The sequence below is a fragment of the Perca flavescens genome, chromosome 20 (genome assembly GCF_004354835.1).
Source record: "Perca flavescens isolate YP-PL-M2 chromosome 20, PFLA_1.0, whole genome shotgun sequence".
In the NCBI taxonomy this organism is placed as follows: Eukaryota; Metazoa; Chordata; class Actinopteri; order Perciformes; family Percidae; genus Perca; species Perca flavescens.
The window spans coordinates 30,709,126-30,726,912 of record NC_041350.1 but is presented as its reverse complement, the minus strand read 5'-3'; the positions used below and the strand labels follow the sequence as shown (position 1 = coordinate 30,726,912).

General features: G+C 40.3%; 1 protein-coding gene across 1 annotated transcript in view; it reads left to right on the top strand.

The window, feature by feature from the left end:
- The window catches only part of kcnh5b (potassium voltage-gated channel, subfamily H (eag-related), member 5b), a 242,179-nt gene that overhangs the window by 68,299 nt on the left and 156,093 nt on the right, over positions 1-17,787 (top strand). The window contains exons 7-8 of the mRNA XM_028565179.1: positions 9,973-10,130; positions 11,995-12,266. Of these exons, the coding sequence (XP_028420980.1) occupies positions 9,973-10,130; positions 11,995-12,266 (430 nt within the window). The remainder of the gene's footprint in view (positions 1-9,972; positions 10,131-11,994; positions 12,267-17,787) is intronic.

Sequence of the window (17,787 nt, the reverse complement as noted above, 5' to 3'; positions counted from 1 at the left end):
TATATATATATATATATATATATATATATATATATATATATCTGTATAGAAAGTTGTAATTACAATTCCACTCCTATAATAAAACACTATTTAAAATAGCAGTTATTTATTTTTACCCTTATGAAATCAATACAAAAGCAAATTGAACAGAAAAAACAAGTATTTTGTTTCAGTTTCCCTTCTTCCAGGTGGGGCTGAAGTACCCCTGTTGAGCTGCACCGTGTGCATGGACCAGTGTTGTACAACCACACTACTGTGTTGTTCCAGTCAGTACATTACTCCAAACGCAAAATCCCATTGGTTCCCCCTGTACTCACCTGTGTGCAGAGGGCAGGCATTAGTGGCACAAACCAGGTACGTTGGCAAGTCTGATAATAATTTAATTGTAAAATCATGTTACATACACTTATCATTTCTTTCTTGCTTAAATTCACATGGTGCACAACAAGGCCCAGGAGAGACAATTACTGTGATGTCCACAAATCCAAAGCAGAGAAGAGAAGGTAAGATAGTAATGATGTTAAAGAAAGCTATGTACACCTAATACCTTATGTGTTGATGTCTATGAATTTGTTTTAAATAGGAGCACACTATACAAAGACAACAGTGGAGAGTTGCTGGATCGGTCTGTCCTCAAAGTGCCAGAGATCTACAAGGACTTCACCCGTTTCTGCACCATCACCTGCATAATCCAAGTGATAAAAGAGAGAACAAACTATTTTGTTCTCTGCTTACATGAATAGGTGCCTGTAATGTCTGCACACATAAACAATCAATTAATAAATGTTAAGTATCACTGATATTTCTTAAATCATTGTGGTTTTTCAGAGCAATAAGATTATTAAAGCCATGTTCATACTTGCAACAAATTAAAACCCTTATCAAGGCAAATAAGTTTTTCATTTTCTGTAATCTAAATCTAAAAACAGTATAATTAAATTTACCAGAGTGGACACTTGCAGATTGTTAAACAGCTTTAATTTACCTTGTCAAAACCATAAGTAATTCATAACCAACTGCACAATATTTGACACAAAACCTAAAAAGCGTATGGTTCATACTCCTGTGAAGCAGTACACTTTGCCTGTAGGATTTACTGTAGCAGGAACATTGATATTGGCAAACTGATGACCCAGGTACAGGTGAGTTTGTGAGCAGGGTTGTGATATGAACTAAAATAAAGATAAGATAAGCCTAGTGTTCACAAGAGGGATAATTCAGGTATTGCAACACAAGTTATAGAATAATTGAATTAAATAGGAGGTGTATATATAACTAGTAGAAAATAAATTAACTAAACAAGAGCAATTAAGGCAAAGTTATGAGGTAGTAGCAAGCTAAAGTGATGTATAATCAATAGCAGCAGTGTACACCAGAATAATATATACTGTGATTAAGTAATGATACTTAGTGTTGTCTGTAGACTACTAATATAACAAAACCGAAAAATAATATAGTGTACGATGCAGTATGGAGAACAACCGAGTCCCATATGACCCCAAGAGACTTTAATTGCAGCTGTTGATGATGTTGCAGATGGTTGTAGTCTGTAGCCAGTCATACAGTAGGTAGATCTGGAGCAGCAGGGTGACTTCTAGCTTTCATGGGCTGGTGATAAGACTCTGCTGCTATGATGCAGCATTGGTCGAGCCCTTCATTCTCAACTGGAAGAAAAGAAAAGAAGAGAAAATGCTTGTTTTTTCTGTTCAGTTTGCTTTGTATTCATTAAAAAAAACTGCTATTTAAGGAGCAAATTATTCTAGATCTGTTTTTATTATAGTGATAACATTGTACTTAACATTACAACGTTTTATACAGACTGATATGAATCCATCATTTTCAAACTAATGTTATATGAAGAAATGAAGAATGAAGTGAAATGAAATTCTGATGAACAACACACAGCTGTGATGCAAAAACAAACACAAACAATCCAGTTTCTGGTGTTCTTTCAGTTATATTACAGTTTAGGTTTTACTATTGGCTCTAACATTAAATTAGCAAAATCTCCAGGAACAAGGTTAACCAAACGAGGAAAAATACACATACTGTCGGTCATATGTTGTTCAATCTAGCTAAACTATGAAGAAAATCTATTAGTTTACGGACCTCAAGCTAGGCTGTATGTTAGCATGTCTGAAATTAGCCAAATCCCCAGGAACATGGTTAACCAAACGAGGACAAATTACAAAGTGGGGTCATTAAATACCAGTTGTAAATACACACATACTGTCCGTCATACAGTATGTTGTTCAATCTATCTATCTAGCTAAACTACAGATATAAAGAAAAGCTATTTGTTTACGGACATCAAGCTAAGCTACCTATGGCTAGCGCCATATCAAAGCCGGTCTACGGAAAGCCGTTCCACTCCCTATCTGTTTACAGATAGGGATTTTGGTTGCAGTTCCACCAGAGTTCCACTGGGGGTGATCACGGTCCAGTGCAAAATGAATGGGACTCTATGGAGCTAGACGGCTAAATGTGTCTCTTTCGCCTGATTGTTGTTGAGAAACCTCAGATTTGATTGTAGTTTTTGCAAGTTCAACTTGGCTTATAGGTCGAAAGTTGAATGAACGAGTACTTATGTCCTTTTGATTTCTTACAGGTTGGGTCGTTGTAGCCCATAACACGCTAGCATTCTGCTAATGAATGCTGATTGGTCAGTGAAGGACTGATTACGATCGGAGATCCCGCTTGACGGCATCCGAAGCAGAACCTGAATATCAGAGTGAATATTTCGGCGTGGTCTTTAAAACATTAGCAAACCTCTTTTTAGCGCGTATATTGACAGGGAGAGCCTAACCTGTCAGCTGTGTTGTCGATGCCTCGAGAGAACAAAGGAAGCGACTCAGAGCTCGCCGTAAAGCAGTATCTCCGGCCGTATATGTGTATGACGTCACTGACATTTTAAAAGGCTTTTTAGAACAAAAAAGCCACTTTAAAAAAATCTAACACACAGCAGTGTGTATTTTCTTAGCCTCCCCTTTCGAATGCAACATTCAAATTACTAGACAAAAAAATTATATCCTGAGAAAAGTGGCCTGTGAGCTATATGGAACTCTGGTGGAACTGCAACCAGTTCAGAAGCCGGAAGTAACTAGGGAGTGGAACTTCTTCCTATATTAGAAATTCTTTGGCCATATGCTATGTGCTTAATTCAGGTATTAGGAGTACATAGCTTTCTTTAACATCATTACTATCTTACCTTCTCTTCTCTGCTTTGGATTTGTGGACATCACAGTAATTGTCTCTCCTGGGCCTTGTTGTGCACCATGTGAATTTAAGCAAGAAAGAAATGATAAGTGTATGTAACATGATTTTACAATTAAATTATTATCAGACTTGCCAACGTACCTGGTTTGTGCCACTAATGCCTGCCCTCTGCACACAGGTGAGTACAGGGGGAACCAATGGGATTTTGCGTTTGGAGTAATGTACTGACTGGAACAACACAGTAGTGTGGTTGTACAACACTGGTCCATGCACACGGTGCAGCTCAACAGGGGTACTTCAGCCCCACCTGGAAGAAAGGAAACTGAAACAAAATACTTGTTTTTTTTCTGTTCAATTTGCTTTGTATTGATTTCATAAGGGTAAAAATAAATAACTGCTATTTTAAATAGTGTTTTATTATAGGAGTGGAATTGTACTTACAACTTTCTATACATATATATATATATATATATATATATATATATATATAAAATAAAACAAAACATTAAAATAATGTTATAAGAATTTAGAACATCTGAAAAACATGCAACAGTGATGTAAAAACTGATACAAACAATCCAGTTTCTTTTGTTTTTCAGTGATATTACAGTTTAGGTTTTACTATTGCCTCTAACATGTCTGAAATTAGCCAAATCCCCAGGAACATGGTTAACCAAACGAGGACAAATTACAAAGTGGTGTCATTAAATACCAGTTGTAAATACACACATACTGTCCGTCATATGTCGTTCAATCTAGCTAGCTAAACTACTGATTTAAAGAAAAGCTATTTGTTTACAGACATCAAGCTAGGCTAGCGCCATGTGCTATGTGCTTAATTTATGTTACTCACCCTCATAGTTGTGTAGCTACGTAACTTGATATGTCCCACTTCAAAGCTTTCTCCCGTTTCCTGATGGGTGCAGGTGAAAGACCGTCGACCATTCTGTGCACATTATTGACATATACTAATAATAAAGCGATGGACGGCGGGGTTAAATAAACTTGGGTTACAGACCCATGGTTACAGAGGAGCCGGCCGCAACGGATGTTCTCACATAAAACGAACGCACCCTCAACGGGGCAGGGATCATTTCATTGGTCAACACTACACCTGGCATTCTATTGGTTGTGGAATTTTGATAGTGTTGTAACACAGAAAAATCCAAGCGTGCAGGAGAGATCCGAGAGCAGCAGATTTGAAAGCGCGCAGAATCAGGCTGAGTGCGAGGAGAAGGTTCAAAGCTGAGAGCAGGAAATCTGTCCACAGAACAACATATCTGAGTCCGAGCACAAGCAGAGCAAATCCAAGCGCGAGCATGACCATTTGAGTGTGAGAGCAAGGTTTTGAGGGAAATTATTACAAAATCTGAACGTAATATCAGTGAGAAATGCTCTCAAATTGAAAGAATGCGCTCTTGAATAAAGATAGGAATATAACAACATAGCTACAGTCGCATTTCTAGAGATGAATCGGCGAAAACGCGTTTTATTTCTCTGATTCACGGCTTTGTTCTAGCGCTGCTGGGCGCTCTTCAGTCTCTCTCTGTCTCTCCACCATATAACACTCTCTCTCTTCAGTCTCTATGTCTCTCCACCATATAACACTCTCTCTCTTCAGTCTCTCTCTATGTCTCTCCACCATATAACACTCTCTCTCTTCAGTCTCTATGTCTCTCCACCATATAACTCTCTCTCTCTTCAGTCTCTCTCTCTGTCTCTCCACCATATAACTCTCTCTCTCTTCAGTCTCTCTCTCTGTCTCTCCCACCATATAACACTCTCTCTCTTCAGTCTCTCTCTCTGTCTCTCCACCATATAACACTCTCTCTCTTCAGTCTCTCTCTATGTCTCTCCACCATATAACACTCTCTCTCTTCAGTCTCTCTCTCTGTCTCTCCACCATATAACACTCTCTCTCTTCAGTCTCTCTCTATGTCTCTCCACCATATAACACTCTCTCTCTTCAGTCTCTATGTCTCTCCACCATATAACTCTCTCTCTCTCAGTCTCTCTCTCTCTGTCTCTCCACCATATAACACTCTCTCTCTTCAGTCTCTCTCTATGTCTCTCCACCATATAACACTCTCTCTCTTCAGTCTCTCTCTCTCTCTCCACCATATAACACTCTCTCTCTTCAGTCTCTATGTCTCTCCACCATATAACTCTCTCTCTCTTCAGTCTCTCTCTGTCTCTCCACCATATAACACTCTCTCTCTTCAGTCTCTCTCTATGTCTCTCCACCATATAACACTCTCTCTCTTCAGTCTCTCTCTCTCTCTCCACCATATAACACCATATCTCTCTCTTCTTCAGTCTCTCTCTATGTCTCTCCACCATATAACACTCTCTCTCTTCAGTCTCTCTCTATGTCTCTCCACCATATAACACTCTCTCTTCAGTCTCTCTCTGTCTCTCCACCATATAACACTCTCTCTCTTCAGTCTCTCTATGTCTCTCCACCATATAACACTCTCTCTCTTCAGTCTCTCTCTATGTCTCTCCACCATATAACACTCTCGCTCTTCAGTCTCTCTCTGTGTCTCCACCATATAACACTCTCTCTCTTCAGTCTCTCTCTATGTCTCCACCATATAACACTCTCTCTCTTCAGTCTCTCTCTCTGTCTCTCCACCATATAACACTCTCTCTCTTCAGTCTCTCTCTATGTCTCTCCACCATATAACACTCTCTCTCTTCAGTCTCTCTCTGTCTCTCCACCATATAACACTCTCTCTCTTCAGTCTCTCTCTATGTCTCTCCACCATATAACACTCTCTCTCTTCAGTCTCTCTCTGTGTCTCTCCACCATATAACACTCTCTCTCTTCAGTCTCTCTCTATGTCTCTCCACCATATAACACTCTCTCTCTTCAGTCTCTCTCTATGTCTCTCCACCATATAACACTCTCTCTCTTCAGTCTCTCTCTATGTCTCTCCACCATATAACACTCTCTCTCTTCAGTCTCTCTCTATGTCTCTCCACCATATAACACCGTGCTTTCGGGCAGTTGTTGATGCTCCTCCGCTGAGGATTTTAAAATGAATGCGCCGTCGATTCTACACATCTCAATTCTCCAGCGGCAGCCACTAGACAGATCGTGGACGATTTGGGTCGGACTTGCGTTCATTTTTGTCAGTGTTTTAACCGTTTGAGGTTAGTTAGCCTACTACTAATGTTTAGCGTCATCTCAGCCTCGAAAGCAAACAAACACACTGTTGTGCTGTTCTTTCTCTGCTAATGCAGCATCTATTCAACAAATTAATAACTTTATAATGATATGACAAAATGTACTGCATACATACCTTTTTGCTGTCGATGCTTTAAACACGCATCTGATGTCGCACAGCATGTGCTCTCCGTGCCGAAAACAAACAACAGGAGACATCCGTGATAGTTTTTGTTTAGCCTCTAGAGGCCTCTATTGTAACGCATGCTGCCAGCAGAGCCTTCTCAGCTCTGTGTACTGTGGAATGAATGACAGCGTGCGCTTCTCAGCCGCTCCAGCAACGGACGCAACCAGGAAAAACTATCGGCATGGATTTTTGCCGATAACGATAGTTCCACCAATCAACTATCGGTGCCGATTAATCGGCAAAACCGATGAATCGGTCGACCTCTAGTAAATAATGTTCTTTCACGATACATGGGTGCCGATTAGATTTGTATTGCGATTTTCATTTATCGCGATTCTGGAAGTATTGCAATTCGATAGTATTGAGTATTTCCTACTTTAACAAAAAAAAGTTGAATAATACACTTCTAGAGACAATACATCACGGATATTTCGAAAAACTAATCGTTTCAGTCTGTCATTTATTTCATTTGTAAAGATAACATAACGTGTGTTTTCTTCTTTCACTCAGTCTTGCAAGAAACAGATATGATGTAGTCGCCGTCGGTGGTACCGTATCAACAGAAAATATTTAGATCAATGAATGGTAAAAAAATTATACCGTATTTTCTGGACTATAAGTCACACTTTTTTTCCTACTTTGGCTGGTCCTGCGACTTATAGTCAGGTGCAACTTATATATCAAAATATATATAATTTAACATGTTTTTACATGTTAATTCATACTGAAAACATTACCGTCTACAGCCGCGAGAGGGCGCTCTAGGCTTGTGACAACTATATACTGCTCCTAAAGACAACTGAGAAAGAAAAGAGATAACAAACTGCAGGTAGTAAAATATGCAGCCCCGAAAACGGTAATCGAGCTGTAGAAAGAGAGTTTGAAATGAGGGAGAAACTTATGAGGGAGACTGGAGAAAAGGTGACTCTTACTGCAATGAAGAAAACAAAGAAAGCTAATCGGCTAATCGTGGGCTGAAAGCTAGATGGCCAGAGGTGGAGGAAGGAGTCGGGAGGGGCTCGTCAACGGTGCAGCTACGTCTCCACGCCTTTTAATACCTCCATGCTCCACGCCCTGGTAGCTAGTTGTTCTGTATAGTTCAATAACTGTTAATGTGTTACGTTAACATACCGGACACCTACCGTATTCAGCGTATTGTTCTGTGTGCTATTGTGTAGTTGAATAACTCTTGTATTTATAATCTAAATAAATGCAATTTATAGTCCGGTGTGACTTATATATGTTTTTTTTCTCTTCATGACGCATTTTTTGACTGATGCGACTTATACTCCGGAGCGACTTATAGTCCGAAAAATACGGTATATTGATTCTAAGGAAAAGAGTCGATTTTAAAAAATTGATTTTCTGATTTAAATCATGTGTATAAACCGATTTTGGTACCCTTTTAAAATGACCAGTGCCATATGAATATTTGTGTGCTCATAACACGTCATGTTGAGCTCTGCCGCTGGTCCGACATGATGGGAGCTCTGGAGGAAGAGTCTGTCACCAGTTTGATCATAACCTTAGTTAGGTTTTGCCATCCTGTATTACTTCTTTTCTGATTTGGGTGACACTTTACTGGCCAACATGGAACCAAAAATGTCCCAATCTTTGATGTGCTTCTGTATTTAAGGTCCGGACTGATGCTCATGGCTTTTGATGGGTTAACTTCCTAATAGTGATTTGGAAGAAAGCAATGCATTATTAACTGTGTTTGTTTTCTCAGTTCCTGCTGTGACCTTTTCTGGTTTCCTCTCGAGCTTACAGCTGCATAACTTGGACAAAATGTCATTTAGAAATCATTTTGATGGATGATGAAGTGTGGCTTGGCATGTAAAAGTGCCAGTTCTAGCTTTGTTTCATCAAGTAATCTATATCAAATAAACAAAGAAGTACATAAAAAAAAACCTGTTGCAGGAAACTAAAGAAAAAGAAGCTTAAAGGACTATTCCAGCACAAAATGAACCTAGGGGTTAATAACATATGTGTACCCAGTCGACCATTCTCTGGGACATGTTTTCATGCTAATCCAATGTGACCAGTTTTAGCGCAAACCGCTAATTAGCTTGTAACGCTAGTAGTCGGGGCACTGGTAAAGTAAAAAGAAATCTCTATTTCTACACCGCTAACAAGGCTCAAAATAGCACCAAACTTCCACGGTAGCATAATGAGGGTCCCTACATGCAAACCCAAGCGTTGAGAACTTTGTAAGCTGTTCGCGCTAAAACTGGTCACATTAAATTAGTATGAAAACATGTCCCAGAGAACGGTCAACTGCTACACGTGTGTTATTAACCCCTAGGTTCATTTTGAGCCCGATTTGTCCTTTAAGCTTCTGGTTGATGTGAGAATATTACCTGTCACATTTCTCATCACATACAGATAATAAAAAACAAACAAACAAACAGAACACTTGCCTGTCTTTTAATAACTTGTGCATAATCTTCAATAAAAGGTCTGCCTGGTACCACAAACAGAACTATATACACTATAGAACTGGGAAGAATGTGTGTACTTGAATTCAATGCATATAGTATACATTATATAAAGTCTACTCTACTCTTCTGGGAGCAATATATACAGTCCGATGTGAGAATCTTAACACATTGGTATTATTTAGTGTGTGTGTGTAGGTGTCTCTGCAGAGACACTCATCTGTGTATTTCTAAGTATTGGTGTTTTTTGTTTTTTTTAGAAATTAATATACGGTAGTAAGCACTTTTTAAAACCCTTTATTATATTACTCATATTCAACTGTGGGCGGAATGAAAACAAACTGATCACATTGTTGTTGTCGTTGTATTCCTTTCCCCCCTAATTTACTTTCCTGTCTGAAATAGAAAGTTTGAATTGCTCCAGCGTTTAAAACTCGTAGTGTATTCTTCCAGAAGGAACCAGGTGATGGGAGTCGTAGTGGTCCAACAGCTGAGCCTCTACTGGGAATGGTCTAAAACAGGGAAGTTGGACTGTTTTACGAAAAGCAAATCCCAGTGCTTTTAAAAACATGATGCTGCTTTTATCTCAAATCAAGGACCCATAGCCTCAAAAATAACAAAGAATTGGGAAGGAAAATATGATGGAGGGGCGGGGCTTTGCCAACGATCAGTTGTTGCCCAATGAATGCATTCTCCTTTTACACAACAAAAACCAAACCTTTCTCTGTAATAACAGACTGCTCTCTCTCTCTCTCTCTCTCTCTCTCTCTCTCTCTCTCTGTGTCTCTTTATTCATTGTTTGTCCTCTTTTCTTACCGTACACCATCCCTCCCCACATTTCTCTTTCCTCCTCTTCCGTCCCCTCCCTCAATCCCTCCCTCCCTTCCTCTCCCACCTTCCTCCCTCCCTTCCTTCCTCCCTCCTTCCTCCCTCCCTTCCTCTCCCTCCTTCCTCCCCCTCAGGGCATCAGCAGTCTGTTCAGCTCCCTGAAGGTGGTCCGCCTGCTGCGTCTGGGCCGGGTGGCCCGGAAACTGGACCACTACCTGGAGTACGGAGCTGCCGTTCTGGTGCTGCTGGTCTGTGTGTTTGGACTGGTGGCTCACTGGCTTGCCTGCATCTGGTAAACTCTTTTACACTCTCTGAGGGGTCTCTCATTCCTCCCAGCTTAGTGCCATTCAGAAGCTCCTGCTGACTGCTGCTAACTGTTCCTAATTGCTTGTGTATGCTAAACATTCCTCCAGCCCTGCCACCTGTACTGTACATCACAAAACATCTGCTGCTCAGCTGCGTACTACATGCTTTGTTTAGTATCCTCCATACAATATGCTAATTTATGTTTGCCCCATAGCAAATCCCTTTCCAAATCATTCCTTAATTGCAAATACTCTACAGCAATACTTTGATGCATTACTGCTGCATTTGAGATCCTTATTGCAGGTTTATGGTTCATACATTTTCTATAGAGCAGCTTAATTGTTTACCCCCAATGCCGCATTCACTTTTCATATTAAGTGAAAAGTGCATAAAGAAAGTTGCCCTAATAACTAAATATTAGCGTCGACAGACCAAAGTGAAGCTCCAAATGTTGTTCATGCTCCTCAGTCTGCTCTGACATGAAGAATTCATGGTTTTGCTTAAGTAGACGTCATATTTGAGGCATTAAATTTGGATGTAGCGTACAGTATATGTTTAAGGATGTGCGCATAAATAATTGAAGGATTAAGGCATTTGTAATGTTTTTAAAGGGAATGTTGTCCTCTAGTGACTGCGGTTGGCATTCAAGAACTAGTCAGGAAACTCTGTCTCATTTCATTTCTATACTACTCATTTGTTTTGCCAAGTTTTGGATGGGAAACTTCTTTTGCAGGTTAAAAACAGTAAACTCCCAACAATCTTTTCCTAACCCTAACCTACACATGAGAGATTTGTGGTTGCATATTGGTGGTATGTGAACATTATTTCACAGGCAATTTTTAATGTTGGTGACCATATGCATTTAGAGAGGTGTGACAGTACCAGATATAGGCATTTAGCACAAAAACACATTGACTAATATAGAGAAAATATGAGTCCATGTAGTCATGATATTGTTCAAAAAGCTTAAGTAAAAAGGCAGATTGTAATTAAATAAATAAAAAATATTTCTATATATATTATAGATCTAATAATACAATGCAAACTATTGTTAAGTCTGGGGGCAACAATGGAAACATTCTTAATTACTCCTCTTGAGTTGGATATTAAAGGGTAACTACCGTTTTTTTCAACCTGGACTCTATTTCCTATGTTTTTGTGTCTAAGTGACTGATGGGAACAACAGTCTTTGACATAGGTCCAGTATTAAGAGAGATCGCTGCAGTCGGCAGTCAGAGAAACAAGCTACAATGTCAGTTAATTGTCCAGCTTGTATTTACCTTCACTAAAGTGCTGGTTTTGACACTGACAGGCTCAGATTAATATTCTAAGTGTCTGACAACATTATGGAAAGGATTTCTAAGGAGGTCGACCTTTCTGTTGAAGAGTAAGATCCTTTTTTCAAATACACGCTATACACACTAAAAGTATTGTTTTTTTAAATGGAGTCTGGTTGGTTTAGCGCTAGCGACCTCAGATCTGTTTCTGGTTAAACAGAAAGGTCTCAAAGAGGTTTTAAAAAGGTCTATCTCTGTAGGGAACCTTTCCATAATGTTGTCAGACACTTAGAATATTAATTAATTTGGTCATTGGACCAAATAGACTATGCACATTTGCCCCATAGGGTTACATTGCAGCCCGGTCTGTGGCTGCCAGTTACAGCGTTTTAATACTGAACCAATGTCAAAGACTGTTGTTCCCATCTGTTACTTGCACACAAAAACATAGGAATTTCCATTTAATGCTTGTTCCACTATAACTTTTATCCAGTTATCAATCAGATGCATCAGTTTATACCTCTGCTGTCACACCTGCTAAACATACTGAAATTAAGATTTTGTCGCCAACAGGTACAGCATCGGAGACTACGAGGTCATCGACGAGGCCACCAACACCATCAAGGTGGACAGCTGGCTCTACCAGCTGGCTCTCAGCATCGGATCGCCCTACCGCTACAACACCAGCGGCTCTGGCCAATGGGAGGGCGGCCCTGGCAAGGACTCTCTGTACATCACCTCTCTGTACTTCACCATGACCAGCCTGACCACCATCGGCTTCGGCAACATCGCCCCCACCAGCGACGGCGAGAAGATCTTCTCTGTGGCCATGATGATGGTGGGATGTGAGTATGGGACACACCGCTGTGGGGGCAGCGCGCTGGGAGCCGTGCTGTATCTGTTGTTGCAGTTTTGGTCGATTCACAGAATGAAATGGCACACTAGGCAATTTTAGATATTGCTCTACTGGCTAGCGGTGTGTGTATACGGATAAAAAAATCCACTTAGGGAGTGCTGCTGGTGGAGTTTTTATGATTTATTGATGTTTGAAGCAATGTGACGTGCTGTGTGAAAGTTTCAGTACTTTTCAGTTTCAGGTTTTTGCCATGTTAGTGGTGCAGCTGGAGCATTCCGATGTGGACTGGTCAGTCCAATACTTGACACAAAATGTAGTTAAATATTCCCGGTCCCAAGATAATGTTCCTTTATGATTCTGGTGACTTTGTGACCTTTGATCTTGTGCTGGTGTCATGCCAAAGTGTACTTTTGTACACACTGAATATTGTGTGCATGTTTCCATGAGATGTCAAAAGCACATTCATGTTCCCTGAGAGCTGGACACAGTGCAGCAACAGATTGTGTGCTGAAAAAGTTTTTTTTGCGTTTCTGGGCACACAGAGAGTGCCTTGGACTAATTTACCTATACGCTTAAGTAGAGCTGGGCAATATATCGATATTATATCGAAATCGTGATATGAGAGTAGATATCGTCTTAGATTTTGGATATCGTAATATGTAATAAGTGTTGTCTTTTCCTGTTTTTAAAGGCTGCATTATAGTAAAGTGATGTACTTTTCTGAAGTAAGACTTATAAAACTAACTTTCTGAAATATTTGCTGAAACTGACCCTATGTTCAAGTAGAACTACATGAAGCAGGTAATAAAAAAAAACAGACTGTTCTAGCTGTTGTATTATTTGCCTTTACCCACTTAGTCATTATATCTACATTACTGATGATTATTTATCGAAAATCTCATTGTTTAAATATTTTGAGAAAGCACCAATAGTCAACACTACAATATCGTTGTGGTATCGATATCAAGGTATTTGGTTAAAGGTATCGTGATATTTGATTTTCTACATATCGCCCAGCCCTATGCTTAAAGGAACACGCCGACTTATTGGGAATTTAGCTTATTCACCGTAACCCCCAGAGTTAGACTAGTCCATACATACCCTTCTCATCTCAGTGCGTGCTGTAATGCTGTCTGACGGCTCCAGCGGCATCAGGCCAGCACAGATCATGCAGGTGAATGGTTCCAGTAATCCTACTGCTCTGAATAAGTGACAAAATAACACCAACATGTTCCTATTTACATGTTGTGATTTATAGAGTCACAGCATGTACAAAAAACAACGTAACATGAGACACAGCCGTCTTCTATCCCTAAACAAACCAGGAACTATATTATTAGGCGGAAGAATACAGTACTTTGCAAGCCTGTCTGAGAATATAGTTCCCGGCTTGTTTACGGTTAGAAGATGGCTGTGTCTCATGTTACGTTGTTTTGTGTACACGCTGTGACCTGCAGGATCTGTGCTAGGCTAAGCTAATGCTGGAGCCGTCAGACAGCCTTACAGCACGCACTGAGATGAGAAGGGTATGTATCGACTAGTCTAACTCTGGGGGTTACGGGGAATAAGCTAAAGTCCCAATAAGTCGGCGTGTTCCTTTAAGCATGGCTTTTACATTTTTATCTGACTGAACATGTTGCATTTTAGACTCTCCATGGCCGTCTGCTGGTGCCTCTATAAGGTCAAACTAACCAGTCTGTAATCCAGATCCCATCTATCAATCTATCAAGTGCTACTCTAAAAAGATTCTTCTGCTGGTAAGGCTCTAAAGCTCTACTATATTTCCTATCTATAGGAGAAGTTTTTGCTCATGGGGGGAAATTATATTTGTGATGTGTGGTGTAGACCTACTCTACATGGAAAATGTCCTGAAATACCTGCTGTTATGATTTGACACTACAAATAAAATGGAATTGAATATATCTTGCATCTGGCTGATGGGTGGAAATAATTCCCTCTACACAATTTGAATTGTGTTAAAATAAGCTACAGCGATTTTTGTATCTTTTTTTCTACAAGTGTTTTTTTTTTTCTCAGTTAAAAAATGACTAGACTGTAGCGTATGCGATAAAGGAAAAAAAAACGTGTCACATTCTCGCTCTGATTGCATGCAGAAGCATGCCGTACATTTACAAACAACAAACGGCGACAAGCAAGCGAGAAAGTCAAAGCCCAAGCTATGGCGAGACAGGGAAACATTATGAATTACTTTGTGATACATTAACATTAATGGCTTAGATGAAATCTATCCAGAGTGGGTCAAACTGGCCTAGGTAATTGCGTAGTTCCCGTCTCCAGTGTGCCAGCAGAGACACAATGTTATGTGCATTGATTTAATTCTTTTGCCCTCTCTACCTGTAGCAAGTAGCCTACATTTCAATATAAAGAGTATAAATCTACATCCCTTGATGACATTCTTCTTTATAGCCTGCCTATCATTTGTATTGAAGCGCAATAAACAGGGGAAATATTTGACCAGAACGTGTCCCATTTGACCGGTAAAATGAAACCTTACAGGTCAGGTACATTTTTTCTAGCGGAAACACTGGCCACGGGCTTCATTTATTGGTTCCCAATCCCATTGTGTCCTGCTGACGATCTACTACTGCCCCTGCTATCTAATGCCAACCACTGCTCCAAGATGTCTTCAATCTCCTCCGTCCCTTTCAAATCACGTTGCCGTTCGGACAGTTTAAAGTGTGACACGACAAACTTTGTTGCATGATTGATCCCTCTTTATTCAAATAATGCAGTGGGTTTAATGGAGAGTGGGAGCTTGATAATTGTTGTTCATTTGTTTTAACAGTGTTCAGAGGCTGCACACAGCTCTGCACAGCAGGCGACACCATACTGAGGATGAACGTCAGCACAGTAATAGAAGAGAGCGTGTGACACACATAGTTAATGGCAAACTGTGCTCCCCGTGGCTAATGTGAGGCATCATCTGAGCAAATGAGGGAGGGAGAAGATTTTTTTTATGGTTGAGAGAAGGTGAAGAAATACACACATAAATATATACGTGCAATAGACATGGATTTTAATTGTCTCACTAACAAGTCTTTGTCTTCGAAACGCTTCAGTATTTAGCATTTCAGGAGTATTGTTCACACGGTCACCTCATCATGCTTCATCACATCTTTCAGCTTGTTGCACAGCTTCGCAAAAGGTCTTAGGGACATCCCGTCTCGGACCTGTTCTGTTTTTCCAAAACCGTAATCCATAACCACACTCTTTTTTTAATTAACTTTAACCATACCTTTGTTGCCATGTGCAGACACAGTATTGAAAAAGAGAAAGAATTAGGGTTTTACAGAATTTTGAAATGTTAATGTTCTTGTCCGGCGATATGGTTGCTTTTATCCTTCCTTTCCTAACTCAAAGCTGGAGTCTGCCATTAAGACAAAGTAAAGGTACTTTATTGTCACATACACATAGCGAAATTCATTCTCTGCATTTAACCCATCCCTCAAGGGAGCAGTGGGCAGCCAATCACAGCACCCAGGGACCAACTCCAGATCTGAGCCAGTGCCTTGATCAAGAGCACTGACTGGAGAACCTAGTACAGAGCACCCGGAACATGGGGAGAATATGCAAACTCCACACAGAAAGGCCCCGGAACGACCAGGATTCGAACCCAGAAGCTTCTTGCTGTGAGGCCACAGTGCCAACCATTGGGCCACCATGCTGCAAGATTGGTGTTACTTGAACTCCTCCCCCAAACAAATACACCACTTTCATCAGTGCTCCTTCAGAACGTTAGCATGTGCCAGATTTAACATTCCTTTGACTTCCACTGCCCTTCTCTTTATACATCCCTGGCCTTCCCCCTGTCCTGTGCTCGGGTACACCGAACAGTGTTGCGTGGGTCGGTCAGGTCCATTTACAGAGCCAGGGCTGTGTATGAACACAGGATTTCTTTTCAGCACGCACACACTAGCAGACGGTGTATTGTATTTGTCTCACATTGCCAGATCTCCACAGCGCTGTGGAATAGTTCTGGCTACACCACAGATACATTCTGGGACAGGAGAAAAGACGCTCTGGGTTGTTTGCATTTCTTAAAATGAATCACAGTCGTCTTGGTAAGACTGCTAAGCTTCGGATGCAGTGACGGTGGCTCTGCAGAATAGTCTCGGGAAGGAACTTGTTTTGGTGGAACATTTTCACCCCACAAAAGAAAACGCCACATCCAATATTAAATGAAGTTAACTGTTGACACAGTACAGTAACATGAGCTATTTAAATTAGCTGATACATGGTTAAACCAGTGTATCTCTGTGTGTACTTCATCCACAGTAATCCCACCAATCAGTCCCAAAACTTCCCAGTTAGAGAGGAAATGACCTAAACATATTCTTTGTAAATCTTTACAATCGTTCCCTGAAAGAACCAAGCAGGCCTGCCCTATTGCACCGTCCAAATCTTCTTCAAAATTTGGCATTTTCAGCGTGTAGCTCGCTAGCTCGAAGTTTGTGGTTGTTTCCCAAAATGAACAGATTTTGATAGGGCAACACACAGAGAACAGACATGTGCAAGGTGTCAGGCTTTATCCTGGAAATGGACTTCCGTTGATCCAGACTAGTATTGAATTAGAATCTCCTCATAGAGGAACACGCAACACTTTGCAAGTAAAACAATGTGAAAGAGAACCAAAACGTAGTAGTCTTTCTACATGGTCCATTTTATTTTACAGCAGTCCACAGATGAAAATGATTTTGCAGCTACAGGTGAGTGTCACTTGCTTTATCTGAAGGGGTCGAGAGGAAATCTGATTTCTTCTTTAAACAGCTTTCTCCAAAAAACACTTGTTACATAATGTTCATGTTAATATACTGATTACAAAACAACAAAACCATCTGTTGATCTTTGTGAAGATCTCTTTAGGCTCTGTGACTTTGTATTGCGTAACATTTCTACTACTTCTTTTAATTAATGGTTAAACGTTATCGCACTAACGGAGCTTGTGTAGCTTTTGTTTTGGATACTAGGATGTTGAGCAGCTTGCAGTGGGAGAAGAAGGCCCCTAATACCCATGGTTTAAAACGTCTGGGAGATTTGTTTTAACAGAAGTGGCACATTTCTTACAAAAGCCGTTCTTCCAGGTATTTCTGCTGTCTCCGCTGACCTGCTTGTCTAACAAAGTCTATATCCTGGAGGAAAAGTTACTTCCAGGGAATCAATTATTAAACTGTATGCACAGTCTGCAAAACAGAAAGTACAGATTCTTACATTGAGTATTTCTTTATCTGCCAAGTTGTGCCCTGGAGGCTTTAATGGTGGAATAATCTCCTGTTATTATGGTTAAATGGATAAACTGTATGCATCCAGCAATGACTTTTGTTGGGCAGTTATACTGCAGAGTTTTCTACAGTATTTCATTTAGAAGATCCCCTCAAAAAGGATTGTCGACTGTGTAATTGATAAAGTCTGTGTATGCTCTTTACCTCCTGGCTCTTCAGCATTTCAGACGTGGCTCAGCCTGGGATCGTGGACCTGTCTTGTATCTTGCA